We start from the raw sequence: 17,990 nt of genomic DNA, 5'->3' as shown, positions 1-17,990 counted from the left end.
AGGTGTTCGATGGAGTTGAGGTCAGGGCTCTGTGCAGGCCAGTCAAGTTCTTCCACACTGATCTCGACAAACCATTTCTGTATGGATCTCGCTTTGTGCACGGGGGCATTGTTATGCTGAACCAGGATCAGGCCTTCCCTAAACTGTTGCCACAATGTTGGACACTTAGAATCGTCAAGAATGTCATTGTATGCTGTAGCATTAAGATTTCCCTTCACTGGAACTAAGGGGCCTAGCCAGAACCATGAAAAACAGCCCCAGACCATTATTCCTCCTCCACCAAACTTTACAGTTGACACTATGCATTGGGGCAGGTAGTGTTCTCGTGGCATCTTCCAAACCCAGATGACGCGTGATTCATCACTCCAGAGAACGCGTTTCCACTGCTCCAGAGTCCAAAGGCGGCAAGCTTTACACCACTCCAGCCAGCGCTTGGCATTGCACATGGTGATAACAGCACACACTAAACAGCATAGTTTACCGGGGCAACTCTAGCAGGGCAGAAATTTAATGAACTGACTTGTTGGAAAGGTGGCATCCTATGACGGTGCCACGTTGAAAGTCACTGAGCTCTTCGGTATGGGCCATTCTACTGCCAATGTTGGTCTATGGAGATTGCATTGCAGTGTGCTCGATTTTAACCAGTGTAAGGGAATTCTGCCCTATGTGCACACAAGTGACCACAGGAAAACGTATTTGATCAGAGGTTAGTTTGTTTAATGAGGATTGCGACCCAGAGTTTAAACTTACAGCAATTTGCAAGCAAGACACTCAGTTCAAAAGATGGTGTTTTCCCTTTTTATCCCCTACTGAGGATCACCCCGGCCAGGGTGATGTCCCTTAACTTTAACACCATATAAGCTCCTAATTAATAGTTGCTAATACAAAGATGTTTCTGCTAGTCGGAGTTCAGCTTATTGTTATTTGCAGTTTGTTTAAACTATGGAAGAAGGATTGGGAAACTAACAGACATTTGACTTTTGTACAGTTGATCTCTTCATGCACTTTACGTCTCTACCACTGATTCTTAATCTCAAGATAAAGCAAAACATGAATCATTGTACTTTTGTAATCACAGGTAGAATTGTAATGTACAGATATCATAACATTGCTTACACCAGGTGTGCAGTTATTTCGACTGTCACTGAACACTTAACCAGGTGAGGCCCTCCATCAATGAGGAGAGGCTTAAAGTTGGTGTTTGTTTGAATGGAGGTTTTTATTTTAGCGCAGTAAACACTCTGCTTTAGGTGTTTCAATTAAATGTTGATATTTAGAGGTCCAGACACGTGTTGGCATCCATTTAGATTATTTGAAACATTCTGAAAAATCTCCACATTTTTACATGGCTGACCTTTTTTACAAATGTTTCCAGGTGTAGATGAACTCAGTGTGGTTATGCTTGTAGCTCTATCAACAATAACTCAAACTCTTTAGTACAGGTTACCCTGTATTTTCTTAAGTTATAAAATATATATTTTTTATTGTCTGTTCATTAAACAAATAACATAAATTACTTACATTTAGTTATCAATGCAATTTAAATTCATTATTTTTATTGTGTTATATCTGTTTATCTATTGGTTAGATTTTTACTTTTATTTTATTTATTTTATTCCATTCAATTTCATTTTCCAGTCACAAAAGTTATATCAGGGAACACTAAAGTGCACTTATCGTAGAAGTGTGTTAAAAATATCATAAAAATATTTTTAAAAATTGTTTTAAAAAAAGTGCATGGGAGAATTAACTGAAATTATTGTTAATAATTACTTTACACGCACATTTGGTTGTCAATATTCCTTAATGACAGTTAAATATTTTTTTCTGGTCTACGCAGGTTATTCAGGAATATAATGATTATTCCAGGGGTTTAAATACCTTGTTGTATAAATCTGGTGCTTCCAGATTTAATATGTATTACAATCAGTTCTTAGGAAAAAATAGTTGTTTTGTTTTTTCGTTTTCAAATTTTTGTGAAGTAGGTAGCATCTTCTATGAAGAAAAGCAAATTATGTTATTGTTGAAGTAGAAACTACTGCCAATGTCATCAAACCATTATTATTTATTAAAGTTCCATTATTGTATTTTATAGAACATCTCACATATATGTTTCTAGAACCTTTAGAAGAAAGGCAATTTGGAGGGTTACATTTGTCTCTCTCTGGGACTTTCCATTGTAAGGTGTAATGTATTAATTGCTGCATCCTTTGTTTTGAGGAAGTCGGGCGTGTGAATTTAAAAATATATATTTTTGTCCTCCTTTCAGAGTTAAGGAATTGTGTGTTCTCCTGAGAATTTGTGTGAACACTCAAGGACAAATTACATTATTTTCATATAAATTCAGTAACGGAAGTGCAGAATTTACTAGAAAACTGGATTTGATTCTTGATTCAGATATGATTAAATTAACTTTCTTGAGGTCATTTCTATAAATTCACTAAGTTGTCATGTGTTTGTTTAGTCTTTACAGGGACAATGGAGGATTAGTTTGTCTAAAGTGGTAAATGTTATTTTGTGATTATCTTTACTAATCACTGAGACAATGTTGGTGTGTCGTCTCTGTTGTGCTGTATGACTGGTGATACTCAGGTGCGTCTCTTTAAAGATTAAAGGTTGTGTGCATCCATAAAAACAGCCACACCCACGTCATCAGATCTTTCGTATTGTTAACTGTTAAAGCCACATTACAGTAATTGATATGTTTCTGAAACCTATTAGGAGCATTTATAAATATTTTCTCTTCATTTGACTTTCCAGTGGGTTTTTGAATAGCTTAACTTTATTTAGAGCAAATATAAGGTATACTATTAATGATGCTTAATTAATAGACAGACAGGTGTGTTGTGATATTTTCTGTTTAAGTTTGATTTCCTGAGAAATGGCAAGACATTCTTTGAACACACGTTCAGTGACATTTCAATTAGTTGTATAGATCCGTGTGTCTAATGTTGTGTTCATAACCAAGTCGGAAGGTGGTTTTTACCATGACGTAATTTCTATAACTTCAAAAAGCTTGTGTTTGTTCAGTCTTTACAAGTACAATGGAGGACTGTTACACACAAACTGACCAATCGTTGAAGACGTTCTCAAGTACATGCACAATCAAAGACTTCTCAGCCCCATCTAGGCCGGTCACTGAGCCGTGACAATCTGAAGGACGTTGCAATTAGCAACTTCTGGATATATTTAGCTGTGTTCATGTTCTCAGTACAAAACATGAACCCCACAAATCCAATCTCTCTGAATTTTCTCATCAGTTTCAGAAAACTGGTATTGAATCTGTAAGCCATGCTGCATTTACTTTGAGTGAACCCTGTTATGTCTGGTTTGAAAGTCTTTTCAGAAACTCCTTCATGTACCCCAATACAAGCAGGGGTCTAGGTTTTATTAACTGAACTCAGAACTGTGGCAAACCTGAGAGTATGAGAATACCTTTATGTGTAGAAACCAAAGCTAGACACAAAGTTAAATCACCTCACTCGGTCACACCTCACATGAGACGATTCAAAGAGCTCTCTCTCCCTCTCACTTTGATACTGAACATCACATTTCCTGCATTCTGGTTGGTTGACTTTACATGCCAATCACTTTGTGATTTGCATAGACCCAAAGGTCTCGGTTCTCCAGATGATTTCTAACCACTGAGAATCCATTCATCCTGAGTGTTCAGCATCCCTCTCAGGACGGGGAGCTGAATCGCTGTCTCATGCTGCCTCGTCTCCTCTTACACAGAGAGCCAGCATGCAATTGGATTAGAGACGTTCCTCTATAGAACACAAACACTATCTGAAGAAGGCTTACATCTGGAGACGTTAAGGCAATAGCTCTCTACCAAATCAAAGTCTGTCAGATGTTTTCACGCCTTTTTCACATAAACAGTGATCTATAGTCAAGCTGTGTCTGTTTTTCATGGCATCTGTTGTGTAAATAAATTCAGCAATATGCATTATGGGAAATCTGCAGGCTCCATCCCAGACAAATTGGAAAGATTGGCACCATCTAGCTCCTGTTTATGAGACGGTAAACTCTGAAAGTTGAACATTAAAGACTAGAGGGAATAAGGGTCAGCAGGGGAGAGGGAGTCATGAAGGAAAGGGAGGGATATGAGGATGGAGGAGAGAGAGGATGAGAGAGGGTATGGGGTAGATCTTGGGGAAGAGGGGGCACCTGCTTCTCTGAAATAATTACATACTCAACACCTGCCACACACACACACTACATTTGTAATTGACAAGCATCTTAACCAATATAAAGTAATCACTCCAAATATACCTACATCATATTCCAGACAATCTCCTATCAAGTCCCACAATCTAACACCATTAACTTTATAATTGTAATATCTCATCTTATTGTCGCTCTTATTAATAATAATCTAATCACGCCATAACACCCAGACCAGTGAAGTTGGGGGACACGGGAGTGACACAGAGCGAGGGCAGAGAAGGTAATTGATGCTGTAACATTGTGTGAGGCCTGGGGAGGCCTCGTAAGCGACCCGCTTGATTAGATTGGCCTGTATCGATCCCTGCTGCCGGAGCATCGACTAATCTCCTGGCGGGGAGAGGGGAATCGATACGCCGGGATTCAGTCACACTTGAAAACAGAAAGGGTCATTTAGTGTAATCAAAAAGCTAAATGAAAAACGTGAGAACAACGCTCCTGTGAGGTTGGACACTGAAACTGCATCTTAGACCTACTGTAAAATGAATGCTGTCCCATCCTGAATCAACTGTTCTGTGTGAGAGAGACAATAGTTAAAACCTTTCTTCTGTATGTTTTGCTTAAATTGCACAGATATTTCCATATAATTAGGAATTAGAATAACAGAATGGACATAAAAGGTCTTATGACACCATAAAAGGTCAGCCATTTTGGTCAGGGAGTCAGTCAACCATGTCCAAGCCAGTGTAAAACAATGAATTTGAAGATTATCTGCACGTTATGTTTAGTAGCTAGACAGTCAGCCATTTTAAGTGAAATTATTCAAATATTTGTTCTAATTAACTTCCAATAATATTCCAAAAAAGTTAAAAACTTTTCAGCAGATGTGGCATCACCTAGGTGATGTTGGGCAGTGGAGGAGCAGTAGCTACGGAGGAGTGGGTCCTATGGAGGAACTGACCGTCGGAGAAGCAGATGTGGCATCACCTAGGTGATGTTGGGCAGTGGAGGAGCAGTAGCTACGGAGGAGTGGGTCCTATGGAGGAACTGACCGTCGGAGAAGCAGATGTGGCATCACCTAGGTGATGTTGGGCAGTGGAGGAGCAGTAGCTACGGAGGAGTGGGTCCTATGGAGGAACTGACCGTCGGAGAAGCAGATGTGGCATCACCTAGGTGATGTTGGGCAGTGGAGGAGCAGTAGCTACGGAGGAGTGGGTCCTATGGAGGAACTGACCGTCGGAGAAGCAGATGTGGCATCACCTAGGTGGGTGCTACATGTTGGGCAGTGGAGGAGCAGTAGCTACGGAGGAGTGGGTCCTATGGAGGAACTGACCGTCGGAGAAGCAGATGTGGCATCACCTAGGTGATGTTGGGCAGTGGAGGAGCAGTAGCTACGGAGGAGTGGGTCCTATGGAGGAACTGACCGTCGGAGAAGCAGATGTGGCATCACCTAGGTGATGTTGGGCAGTGGAAGAGCAGTAGCTACGGAGGAGTGGGTCCTATGGAGGAACTGACCGTCGGAGAAGCAGATGTGGCATCACCTAGGTGATGTTGGGCAGTGGAGGAGCAGTAGCTACGGAGGAGTGGGTCCTATGGAGGAACTGACCGTCGGAGAAGCAGATGTGGCATCACCTAGGTGGGTGCTACATGTTGGGCAGTGGAGGAGCAGTAGCTACGGAGGAGTGGGTCCTATGGAGGAACTGACCGTCGGAGAAGCAGATGTGGCATCACCTAGGTGATGTTGGGCAGTGGAGGAGCAGTAGCTACGGAGGAGTGGGTCCTATTGAGGAACTGGCCGTCGGAGAAGCAGATGTGGTGTACTGATGAAGCACTCTGGGCCTGTTTGTCAGACTGTCTGTTTCTCTCTGGCTCTACCATCGATGCCCCCTCCCCTGAAGCTACACTGCCTTTCCAATCCAAACTGCCTCATCTCCCAGCCTTTCACCTGAAGCAACACTGCCTTTCCAATCCAAACTGCCTCATCTCCCAGCCTTTCACCTGAAGCAACACTGCCTTTCCAATCCAAACTGCCTCATCTCCCAGCCTTTCTCCTGAAGCAACACTGCCTTTCCAATCCAAACTGCCTCATCTCCCAGCCTTTCACCTGAAGCAACACTGCCGCCTTTCAATCCAAACTGCCTTACCGCCCAGCCTTTCGTCCGAAGCCAAAGGAATATTCCATCTCCATCTCTACCATCTAAATTTGTTGATTGCTTATTTAGCTTTTTATGCACTTTGACATTATTTTCTGTAAAGAAAAGCTCCATAAAAGTTGCATCAATTATTATTATTAGCATTCCATACAAACAATGCAATCAATCCACTGGCTGAAATCCATTGATGCTAGGACTTAGAAGAGTTGTAAATGTAACAAGTATGAATAAAGGCATCACATAATAACACACAGCTTTCCAAAAAAACAAACATTGAAACATTTATGGTCTGTTTGCATACATTTTGGAAGATATACAGAAAATGTGTATAAAACCTACATAAATTGTAGGCCTAATTATACAGTCATTATATAACAATATTCTGGAACTTTGAGGGTTTATGACATAGCCCCTCTTGTAATGCAATAGAATCTCTATGGGTATGTCTTTGTTGTGGTATCATAGATGCATGCCTGTTTCAATGTAGATTAGACTACTTTGCAGTAGCTGTAGGTTCTTTTTAGATTGCACCATATACTATACATTAAGGCCCATATGGATGAAATCACATCAAGCGATAGCAGACACCTGCATAGCTGATGTTTTGGCATGTTGGAGGTGGAGCTGGGTTGGACCAGTTAAAAACAGTGAACAGCTGCTCTTGCGATCATTGTCACGAAGCCACACCCCCACCCCACTCACGTTAGAAGTTCAGAACCAAAAAGTGTAGGCTATATAGAAATAGTCATGCTCAAATTGAAAAATCATGAAATGAAATTAGGTTTTCTATCATCCTAATCAAGGTGTAGATTAACCTACATCTCACACTCCAGTGTTCCAACAAATCTGCATGGGATTTCTGTTAATGCGGCTCTGTGCAGCCAATGACAATGTCAACTTTAGGTGTAATGCCAGGAGCTGCTTGTGGATTTACATTTTAGTCATTTAGCTGATGCTCTTATCCAGAGCAATTTACAGGAGCAATTAAGGTTAAAGCACTTTACTCAAGGGCACAGACAGATTTTTCTGAACCAACAACCTTTCAGTGACTGTTCCAATGCTTTAACTGCTAGGCTACCTGCCACCCTAATGCAGTTCCACCGCCGACACGGCCAAAACAAGCGCTATGCAGATGTTGGCTAAAAAGGATCTGATAAAATAAACCCTCCCCTAATCCGGACGACGCTGGGCCAAACCCTCCCCTAATCCAGACGACGCTGGGCCAAACCCTCCCCTAATCCAGACGACGCTGGGCCAAACCCTCCCCTAATCCAGACGACGCTGGGCCAAACCCTCCCCTAATCCAGACGACGCTGGGCCAAACCCTCCCCTAATCCAGACGACGCTGGGCCAAACCCTCCCCTAATCCAGACGACGCTGGGCCAAACCCTCCCCTAATCCAGACGACGCTGGGCCAAACCCTCCCCTAATCCAGACGACGCTGGGCCAAACCCTCCCCTAATCCAGACGACGCTGGGCCAAACCCTCCCCTAATCCAGACGACGCTGGGCCAAACCCTCCCCTAATCCAGACGACGCTGGGCCAAACCCTCCCCTAATCCAGACGACGCTGGGCCAAACCCTCCCCTAATCCAGACGACGCTGGGCCAAACCCTCCCCTAATCCAGACGACGCTGGGCCAAACCCTCCCCTAATCCAGACGACGCTGGGCCAAACCCTCCCCTAATCCGGACGACGCTGGGCCAAACCCTCCCCTAATCCAGACGACGCTGGGCCAAACCCTCCCCTAATCCAGACGACGCTGGGCCAAACCCTCCCCTAATCCAGACGACGCTGTGCCAATTTTGCGCCGCCTCATTCGTCTCCCGGCACTTCCCATGTGCCTCCACTGCAGTATACAAATATGATATACACTGAGTGTACAAAACATTAAGAACACCTGCTCTTTCCATGACATGGACTGACCAGGTGAAAGCTATGATCCTGTATTGATGTCACATGTTAAATCCACTTCAATCAGTTTAGATGAAGGGGAGGAGACAGGTTAAAGAAGGATTTTAAGACTTGAGACAGATTGTGTATGTGTGCATTCAAAGGGTGAATGGGCAAGAGTAAATATTGAAGTGCCTTTGAACAGGGTATGGTAGTGCCAGGCGCCCTGGTTTGAGTGTTAAGAACAGTTTCCTGTTTATCAAAAATGGTCCACTACCCAAAGGACATCCAGCCAACTTAACACAACTGTGGGAAGCATTGAAGTCCACATGGCCAGCATCCCTGTGGAACGCTTGACACCTTGTAAAGTCCTTGCCCCAACAAATTGAGGCAGTTCTGAGGGAAAAGGGGGGGTGCAACTCAATATTAGGAAGGTGTTTGTCGTGTAAAATCGTGAACAGAGGAATATTGTTAAAATGTACAACAGAATAATTACTCTCCCTCCCCCTCTCTCATCAGCACCTTCACAATCTTTTGCCAATAATTAATCAATAAGTAAACTTGTGACAGATTGATATTTTATTACAAACCATGTAAATCCATATCTTTAGATTCTAAGCCACTCAGACATACACTCAGGCACATGTTTTCCATTCAGAAACACACACTTTTCCTTCAAAATTCACTCATTCTGCGATCAGTCTCTGGTTCTTTGTCTGTTCCACTTTCCTCAATCTGTTCCCTCTTTCTTTCACTCTCCACTTCCTTCCTCTAATGGTTAAGGTTGGGATTTGAGGAGGATATGCTGATCCTAGGTCTGTCCCTACAAGCATCTCTTACCTGGAGCCCCAAACAGGAAGGGCGGATAAAAGATCAGGACATGACGTTACAAACAAGGAAGTGACATCATTCACGTGAGTCGCGCTCCATTTCCTCATTCTCCAAGTGGTGGGCAGGTCTATAGCGGCTCACGCCCCTCCCATCCACCACTTGGAGGGCGGGGTTTCGGCATGTGTTGTCCATGCTGCCCAATGAGGTGTACCTGTCAGGAGACGGACAGAGGACTCAGTCAGAGACTAGGACGGGTAGACAGTGAGAGGAAACAGAGGACATGCTTGATTAAGGTGTGTATGTCTTCTTACCCTTTATCATACAGAATACAGTAGGGCACATATAGAGTCCTCAGGAATGACCAGATATCATGATACGTCCAGTCCTGATGGAGACAGAGAGAGAGGGAGGGAGAGAAACCAAGAAAGAAGGGGGAGAGAGACACACAGAGAGAGGGAGGGAGACAAGAGGGGGGAGACAAGAGAGAGAATGAGAAAGAGAGGGAGGAAGAGAGAGCATTAGAAGTATATCTCACACACACCCTCAGAAAGGGAACATTGTAAGCATCATGTCTCACCAGCAGGGGGTTGACCCTCATGTAGTCCGGCCATCCAGGGTCAGTGAGACACATGGGTGTGAGTGTGTGTGAGTAGGGGTCACTCCTCCTGGTGCCCATACACACAGCTCTCAGCTCCGGCCTCCTCTCCTGTACCTCACTCAATGCCTGCCGAATACTGCCCTCCACTGAGAAAATCTCCAGGTCATACCTATGGGAGACAGGATGGAGCTCTGCTAAATAGTGAGCCAAAGTCTCTGTATAATAATACTGTAATACATTTTATTATCAGAGTTTTGCTCAAACTCAAAGATGCAATGCAGATGAAGCTACAACCATACACAGACCTGTTGGGGACAGAAAAAAAGTACATAGCTAACAGAGGTGCAGTATATAGGAATTGAGGAAACGACCTAGAGATGCTAACGCTAACTACAGAGACCGATAGCTTACCTCTTTATTGTGTCCTGGAGGAATCTCTCCATCTCTGGGAAGGGAGAGACGATGCGAATGTACAGAGCCTTTACCTTGTCCTTACCCTCCGGATACCGCCTGTGAGGGAGGGGGAGAACGAGAGAATAAATACGAGGTAGATTTTCCCAGTAAACAATCAATTCAGACAGGAGAACACAATATGGGTTAAAAGTCACATATCGTCTCATTCCTTCATTCTGTGTAGACAGAAAACTGTCTATTTCCCTCTTTCTCTCACCGTTTCAGTGCAGCGTAATATAGATGTAGTAGAGCAGTGCAGTCTTTGCCTCCATTGAAGCCCACACAGATCTCCCCTGCCGAATACTGATCCAGAGCAGACTCTATGGTCTTCAGAGCGTTTGCCACTTTATCACCCAGCGGCGTGCCTATGGGAGATGGAGTTCATACAGACAGTTGGGGTCATGGGAAATGTAGTCAGTGATTTTTTTATGGGTACTCTAGCTGTCCGTCCCTCCACCACCCCTCCCTCCTTTGCTCTCTCTCTCACACACACACACACACACACACACACACACACACCGCTGTTGGCCAGTGTGTAGACCTCCTCAGTAGCGATGGACACAGGGTCCGTGACCAGGGGAACCACACTGCCTTTGGGCATCTCCTCCAGCAGCTGAGCCCGGGCCTTCTCCACCTCCTCAGAGCTGTCTGAATCCAGCACCAGCCTGACCCGGTGGTAGTTACTGAGCCAGTCAGGGTAGGAGCCCAGAGCCACCCTCTTCCCCCAGCCCGCCTGCAGGCGGGTCAGCACCGGGGCGATCAACGCCTCGTCTGCATCCACAAACACCTACAACACAACACGGGGAATACATAACATTATAGTAGGCATCCATTGCAGCAGTGGTCCTGTGCAGGCTTTGCTCCAGCCCAGCACAAACACAGCTGATTCAGCTCATCAAGGTCTTGATGATTAGTCCATAACTTGAGTCAGATGTGTTAAATCTGAGATGGAACACAAGCCTGCACACCCTGTGGGTCTCCAGGTCCAGGAGTGAAGTGACGTTTGTCTGTTGAAAACGTCCTGTCAACTGTATTGTAGTGGAGTCAGACTGTTGGTCACCTCACCTCTCGTGTGTGGAAGGTGGTCCCTGAGCCAGCGAACAGGTGCTCCAGACCGTTGAAGGCTCTCTCCAACAGAGACGGGATCCCAGGGAAGATGTAGACGTTACGCACACTCACCTGGGAATGTCAGAGATGGAGTCAGAACCACGACCAGCATGACATCAAGCATCTCCAAGGAAGCCGGTGGCTCCAACGCACTCATATCTCCTATCATTAAAATATATTTTACCTGGTTTCAGACACTGACCATCAGGCAGAACGTTCATGTTTTCTACATGATATCATGTTACACCACAGCGTTGTTGAATACTAATTTCTGATTGGCTAGAAGGGCATTCTAGAATGGACATTAAAACCAGATAACTGGACAGTTGGAAAAGATATCGGGACGCCTTGCAATCAGTGCGCAATATGCGCCTACACATGCAGACCGTACTTGTTACAGGAAGCTAAACCAACAACTACACAAACTGAAAATGGATAAACTGTAAACGCAGGTCCAACGAGAAAGAAAAAAAACTTTGCTAGCTGGCATTGATTTGTTTTTGCAGAGAATTTTTTTTTAGCATCTGATGACCTAACGTGGTGAGTGATGAACATGAATCTCTCTGGACAATACCAATGTTCCCTCTAAACTGTGCGTGTGCACAGGCGCGACACAGTAGAAATATCAGTCTGCACAAAGAAGCACGAAATTGAATTTCAATTAACTTTCTAGAATTTTTCCCACTTAGTTAACACTATGAATGTTTCCCTTTACTGTGGGAATTGTGATTGAATCAACACAATATTAGCCACTTTCAATGCAACATACTTAGTATCCAAAACTAATAACTATGCAAGAGATTTTTTGTTAGGCAGAACGCATCGGAGTAGGATTCTGTTGAATTGACATGCACAACTCAGTCCTTACTCTACACAGACCTGTGGCATAACCAATCAGAGCAGCCTATATGGGGCGGCATATAGCCTAGTGGTTAGAGCGTTGGACTAGTAACCGGAAGGTTGCAAGTTCAAACCCCCGAGCTGACAAGGTACAAATCTGTCGTTCTGCCACTGTTCCTAGGCCATCATTGAAAATAAGAATTTGTTCTTAACTGACTTGACTTAAATAAAGGTAAATAAATAAATATGCAAGTAGACCATTGCCATATATGGATCTGTACAAAAGCTGAAGAACATACGCACACATCCAGGTACTTTTCGCAGGTGAATTTCGTAGGATCGTAGGATTTTTTATGAATGTATTTGCAAATTATGGTGGAAAATAAGTATTTGGTCAATAACAAAAGTTTCTCAATATTTTGTTATATACCCTTTGTTGGCAATGACAGAGGTCAAACGTTTTCTGTAAGTCTTCACAAGGTTTTCACACACTGTTGCTGGAATTTTGGCCCATTCCTCCATGCAGATCTCCTCTAGAGCAGTGATGTTTTGGGGCTGTTGCTGGGCAACACGGACTTTCAACTCCCTCCAAAGATTTTCTATGGGGTTGAGATCTGGAGACTGGCTAGGCCACTCCAGGACCTTGAAATGCTTCTTACAAAGCCACTCCTTCATTGCCCGGGCAGTGTGTTTGGGATCATTGTCATGCTGAAAGACCCAGCGACATTTCATATTCAATGCCCTTGCTGATGGAAGGAGGTTTTCACTTAAAATCTCACGATACATGGCCCCATTCATTCTTTCCTTTACACGGATCAGTCATCCTGGTCCCTTTGCAGAAAAACAGCCCCAAAGCATGATGTTTCCACCCCCATGCTTCACAGTAGGTATGGTGTTCTTTGGATGCAACTCAGCATTCTTTGTCCTCCAAACACAATGAGTTGAGTTTTTACCAAAAAGTTATATTTTGGTTTCATCTGACCATATGACATTCTCCCAATCTTCTTCTGGATCATCCAAATGCTCTCTAGCAAACTTCAGACGGGCCTGGACATGTACTGGCTTAAGCAGGGGGACACGTCTGGCACTGCAGGATTTGAGTCCCTGGCGGCGTAGTGTGTTACTGATGGTAGGCTTTCTTACTTTGGTCCCAGCTCTCTGCAGGTCATTCACTAGGTCCCCCAGTGTGGTTCTGGGATTTTTGCTCACCGTTCTTGTGATCATTTTGACCCCACGGGGTGAGATCTTGCGTGGAGCCCCAGATCGAGGGAGATTATCAGTGGTCTTGTATGTCTTCCATTTCCTAATATTTGCTCCCACAGTTGATTTCTTCAAACCAAGCTGCTTACCTATTGCAGATTCAGTCTTCCCAGCCTGGTGCAGGTCTACAATTTTGTTTCTGATGTCCTTTGACAGCTCTTTGGTTTTGGCCATAGCGGAGTTTGGAGTGTGACTGTTTGAGGTTGTGGACAGGTGTCTTTTATACCGATAACGAGTGGAGGACAGAGGAGCCTCTTAAAGAAGAAGTTACAGGTCTGTGAGAGCCAGAAATCTTGCTTCTTTGTCGTGACCAAATACTTATTTTCCACCATAATTTGCAAATAAATTCATAAAAAATCCTACGATGTGATTTTCTGGATTTTTTTTCTCATTTTATCTGTCATAGTTGAAGTGTACCTATGATGAAAATTACAGGCCTCTCTCATCTTTTTAAGTGGGAGAACTTGCACAATTGGTGGCTGACTAAATACTTTTTTGCCCCACTGTAGCTAGCTTCTAGCCTAGTGTTTGATATGCAATGCTATCTCCTCGTAATGAACAGTGTCGGGTGTCCTGACGAGAAGGCAAACTTTTCTAGCTATGCCAGGCAAAGTCGGGCATTACCAGCTCATTGTTATCGATTAATTCAAATGAATGTCCCTAGAAAACATCTACTTTGCTGTTATTCTGGCTGAAAAGTTTGTGACTGTGTTAGCCATAGCTAGCTGGCTAGCTAGCAAGCAAGGGATAAGAACGTTGGCAGTGAGCATGGCAACGGGACAAAGAACAAACAACTGGGTCACGTCCATAAATATCGAACTAATCATAACAAACCACTGGGTTGAGTCTGTAGCAACCAAAATAGGAGTATGAATTGTCTTATATAAGTGAAAATATCAACAAAAACATTTTATTTCTACCGGTAAATGTGTGCTTAGTATTGTTTTCATTGACAAATGTGGTATAAGCGGGATAAACAGCTTAAACAAAATAAACTTTGCTGTTATTCGGCTGCAGAGGTCGGGACTGTGTTGCTGTAGCTAGTTGGCTCCGCCTCATCCCGCTCTGCCGTCCGTTGTTTCCAAGGTAATGTACAGAACGTGGGCGTTTATCCCTTACATGTTAAAGGAATCACATGATGCATTTTGCATCATAATGATGATGTGGCAAGTGACGTTTTACTTCTTGAAAGTCCAATATCTTGACTTGACTGCTAACATTCAAAGAATTTAGGGACTGTATCAACAGTGGACTAATGAGGAAAAAATACCCAAATATATTTTTTGTTTAACAGTAGTCAGCCACTGACCAGTGGGTAGCGTAGTGGCTGTCCAGTCTGAGGGTCAGTGCCGTAGTTGAGCTTGGCCGAGCGGGGGACCATGGCTAGCTTCATGGCTGCATTCTCCCTATCCACCACCCCAAAGAACTCCTCCACCAAACGGGTCAGCTCCGGGTGGGCATGCAGTTCCTCCTCGAACGCCATGGCAACACCCTCGAAGGTGACGTCGTCGTGGGTGGGGCCTATTCCCCCAGAGGTGAGCAGGTGTGTGTACTGTGGGGCCAGGAGGGCCACCTCCTTAGAGATGACCTCCTGCTGGTCTGGGATTACTGTGACACGCTGGACACACACTCCCAGCTTCCTCAGAGCTCGCAACAGGAAGGCGCTGTTAGTGTCCACCGTGTGACCCTGAGAGAGAGAGTGGGGGGGGGGGGTAGAGGGAGGGAAAGAGACTCTTTAGATTAGCTAACTCCTAAGAGATAGGGACTTAGGGAGGAGTTTCTTTTCAGAGATCAGGCATATTCCACTCAGTACCAAGTAGAGGTCGACCGATCATGATTTTTCACCGCCGATACCGATTATTGGAGGACCAAAAAAAAGCCGATGCCGATTAAAATCGGCCGATTTTTATTTATTTATTTGTAATAATGACAATTACAACAATACTGAATGAACACATATTTTAACTTAATATAATACATCAATAAAAATCTATTTAGCCTCAAATAAATAATGAAACATGTTCAATTTGGTTTAAATAATGCAAAAACAAAGTGTTGGAGAAGTAAAAGTGCAATATGTGCCATGTAAAAAAGCGTTTGAGGTCCTTGCTCAGAACATGAGAACATATGAAAGTTGGTGGTTCCTTTTAACATGAGACTTCAATATTCCAAGGTAAGAGGTTATCAGTTGTAGTTAATATAGTATTTATAGGACTATTTCTCTCTATACCATTTGTATTTCATATACCTTTGACTATTGGATATTCTTATAGGCACTATAGTATTGCCAGTGTAACAGTCAGACTGCCATCGCTCAGTCAGACTGCTCTATCAAATCATAGACTTAATTATAACATAACACGCAGAAATACGAGCCTTTGGTCATTAATATGGTCGAATCCGGAAACTATCATTTCGAAAACAAAACGTTTATTATTTCAGTGAAATACGGAACCGTTCTGTATTTTATCTAACGGGTGGCATCCCTAAGTCTAAATATTCTTGTTACATTGCACAACCTTCAATGTTATGTCATAATTACGTAAAATTCTGGCAAATTGGTTCGCGATGAGCCAGGCTACCCAAACTGTTGCATATACCCTGACTCTGCGTGCAATGAACGCAAGAGAAGTGACACAATTTCACCTGGTTAATATTGCCTGCTAACCTGGATTTCTTTTAGCTAAATATGTAGGTGTAAAAATATATACTTCTGTGTATTGATTTTAAGAAAGGCATTGGTGTTTATGGTTAGGTACAGTCGTCCAACGATTGTGCTTTTTTCGCAAATGCGCATTTGTTAAATCATCCCCCAGCGTTGCATCGATTATATGCAACGCAAGACACGCTAGATAAACTAGTAATATCATCAACCATGTGTAGTTAACTAGTGATTGTTTTTTATAAGTTTAATGCTAGCTAGCAACTTACCTTGGATTCTACTGCATTCGCGTAACAGGCAGTCAGTCTCCTTGTGGAGTGCAACGAGAGGCAGGTTGCAAGATTGGATTCCCCGAGCTGACAAGGTGAAAATCTGTCGTTCTGCCCCTGAACAAGGCAGTTAACCCACCGTCATTGAAAATAAGAATGTGTTCATAACTGACTTGCCTAGTTAAATAAAGGTATTAAAAAAATTATTATAATAAAAAAATAAGCAAAATTGGCGCCCAAAAATACCGATTTCCGATAGTAATGAAAACTTGAAATCGGCCCTAATTAATCGGCCACTCTGATTAATCGGTCGACCTCTAGTAGCAAGCCCCCATCTCCAGTATCACCTTGAGTATCTCGTCCCCGATGATGAGGATGGCTGCTGTGACAGCACCCCCATTCTGTTGACAGGAGGTACCGCAGCTCTGGTGATTCTGGTCCATGGTTACAGTGGTGACCTGGACCTGGGCGGCCACTCTCCTCACATGCACCGCTGCTCTACTCAGCCTGGACACAGCCTGCAGCATCCAGACCTGAGACAGAAAGAGTGGGGGAAAGAGAACCAACTAGAGAGGGAGGCAGGGAAGGAGAGAGGGAGGGAGAGAGACATGGAGGGTGAGTTATGGAGTAGTAGAGGGAGAAAGAAGGGGAGAATGCTGTACATACTTGTTCCAATAAGATCAAAATGTAGTCATTGGACACCAATAAGGAGAACAGCTGTTTGTCATCTTATTTGCATAAGACGGGAGGGTAGATCAGAGGAGTGTTACACAGGATTTCACCATAAATGATTGTCCAGTTAGCAACCTATTCTATTTGAAATCCAAGCATTAACTTGAAGTTATGGTGGCTGAAATGTATGTTGCTGTCTAAGTTCAAGCTAAACGTCTGCTGTAGTTATAAGCCACCTGCCTATCTAGAGTAAAGGGTGATTTCACCACGGTCACTCGGCGAGGAACAAGCCAGCCCCATCCGCAACCATTGCATTGGACCAGAGACGGAAAAGGAAGCGAGACATCCCACTCGCAAATTTTTTTACGGTTCATATTAGGTCAATGAACTAAGCAAACCAGATCCAGCTGCTATCCCTAAAGCAGACCGGAACTATGACAACTGTTTTCAAAGGTAAACGGCCTGCGTAAGATTTCTTCATTTATCCACCATATTTGATTAGACATCATAGGCTAACAGCTAGCTAGATATCCCCTGCGCAACGTCTGAATGTAAACATGATCATTAGTTTAATGGCAACGTAATACCCTTTCTACTGTATATAATGTGTCTCTGCTGTGACAATAGATAGCAACAATCATGTGTTTGATAACCTGTGTAATCAACAGACAAGTGCTTACCCTAAAGTCGCATACGTCCTCGTTATGTCTTAGCAGACAAACTGCATGCCCTTCAAACACTGGGTGGCTCTGGCGAGCCAATCAGGAGCAATAAAGTGCCATCTCTGAATCCAAAAAGCCAATGAGCTGTAAGAAGGCGGGACGGAAATTGACCACGCTATTTGTGTAGCGGAAGTACAGGGTGTGCAGTGTTCCACTGATATCATGTTTTGTCTAGAAGGGATACAACTTTTTTTCGTAGTAGGTTTAGCATAACGTGAGCAGTAGGTTATGAGAACTAGGTCAAGGTTAGGAAAAGAGTTAGGATTAGCTAAAATAAAAAATACTTTTGATGTCAAATGTCACAACCTTATCCCTTCTAGACAAGACCCTGATAACAGACACCCGAAGTATGCCTACAATATTA

The 17,990-nt window shown here is 43.6% G+C and overlaps 1 protein-coding gene across 1 annotated transcript; it reads right to left on the bottom strand.

The window, feature by feature from the left end:
* Positions 1 to 8,780: 8,780 nt before the first annotated feature.
* On the bottom strand, positions 8,781 to 17,695 carry LOC139388105 (FAD synthase-like). The gene is made up of 10 exons (XM_071134678.1): positions 17,585 to 17,695; positions 16,580 to 16,798; positions 14,611 to 14,988; positions 11,160 to 11,273; positions 10,614 to 10,881; positions 10,312 to 10,459; positions 10,053 to 10,151; positions 9,621 to 9,810; positions 9,355 to 9,428; positions 8,781 to 9,254 (listed from the first exon to the last, which is right to left on the bottom strand). The coding sequence occupies exons 2-10, from the start codon at positions 16,757 to 16,759 to the stop codon at positions 9,119 to 9,121; spliced, it is 1,587 nt and encodes a 528-aa protein (XP_070990779.1). The 5' UTR covers positions 16,760 to 16,798; positions 17,585 to 17,695; the 3' UTR covers positions 8,781 to 9,118.
* Positions 17,696 to 17,990: the final 295 nt, after the last annotated feature.

Source organism: Oncorhynchus clarkii, chromosome 3 (genome assembly GCF_045791955.1).
Source record: "Oncorhynchus clarkii lewisi isolate Uvic-CL-2024 chromosome 3, UVic_Ocla_1.0, whole genome shotgun sequence".
NCBI lineage: Eukaryota > Metazoa > Chordata > Actinopteri > Salmoniformes > Salmonidae > Oncorhynchus > Oncorhynchus clarkii.
The sequence above is the reverse complement of the archived record's forward strand: the minus strand, read 5'-3'. Positions and strand labels throughout refer to the sequence as shown.

Bases quoted from the DNA above. Each gene is read 5' to 3' on its own strand.
- LOC139388105 (XM_071134678.1), bottom strand. From the start codon at position 16,759: ATGCTGCAGGCTGTGTCCAGGCTGAGTAGAGCAGCGGTGCATGTGAGG. The intron at 9,811-10,052 runs GTAAGCTATCGG...TGTCTCCCATAG, and splicing joins CTCCAGGACACAATAAAGAG to GTATGACCTGGAGATTTTCT. The intron at 9,429-9,620 runs GTGAGACATGAT...TGTCTCCATCAG, and splicing joins TGAGGGTCAACCCCCTGCTG to GACTGGACGTATCATGATAT.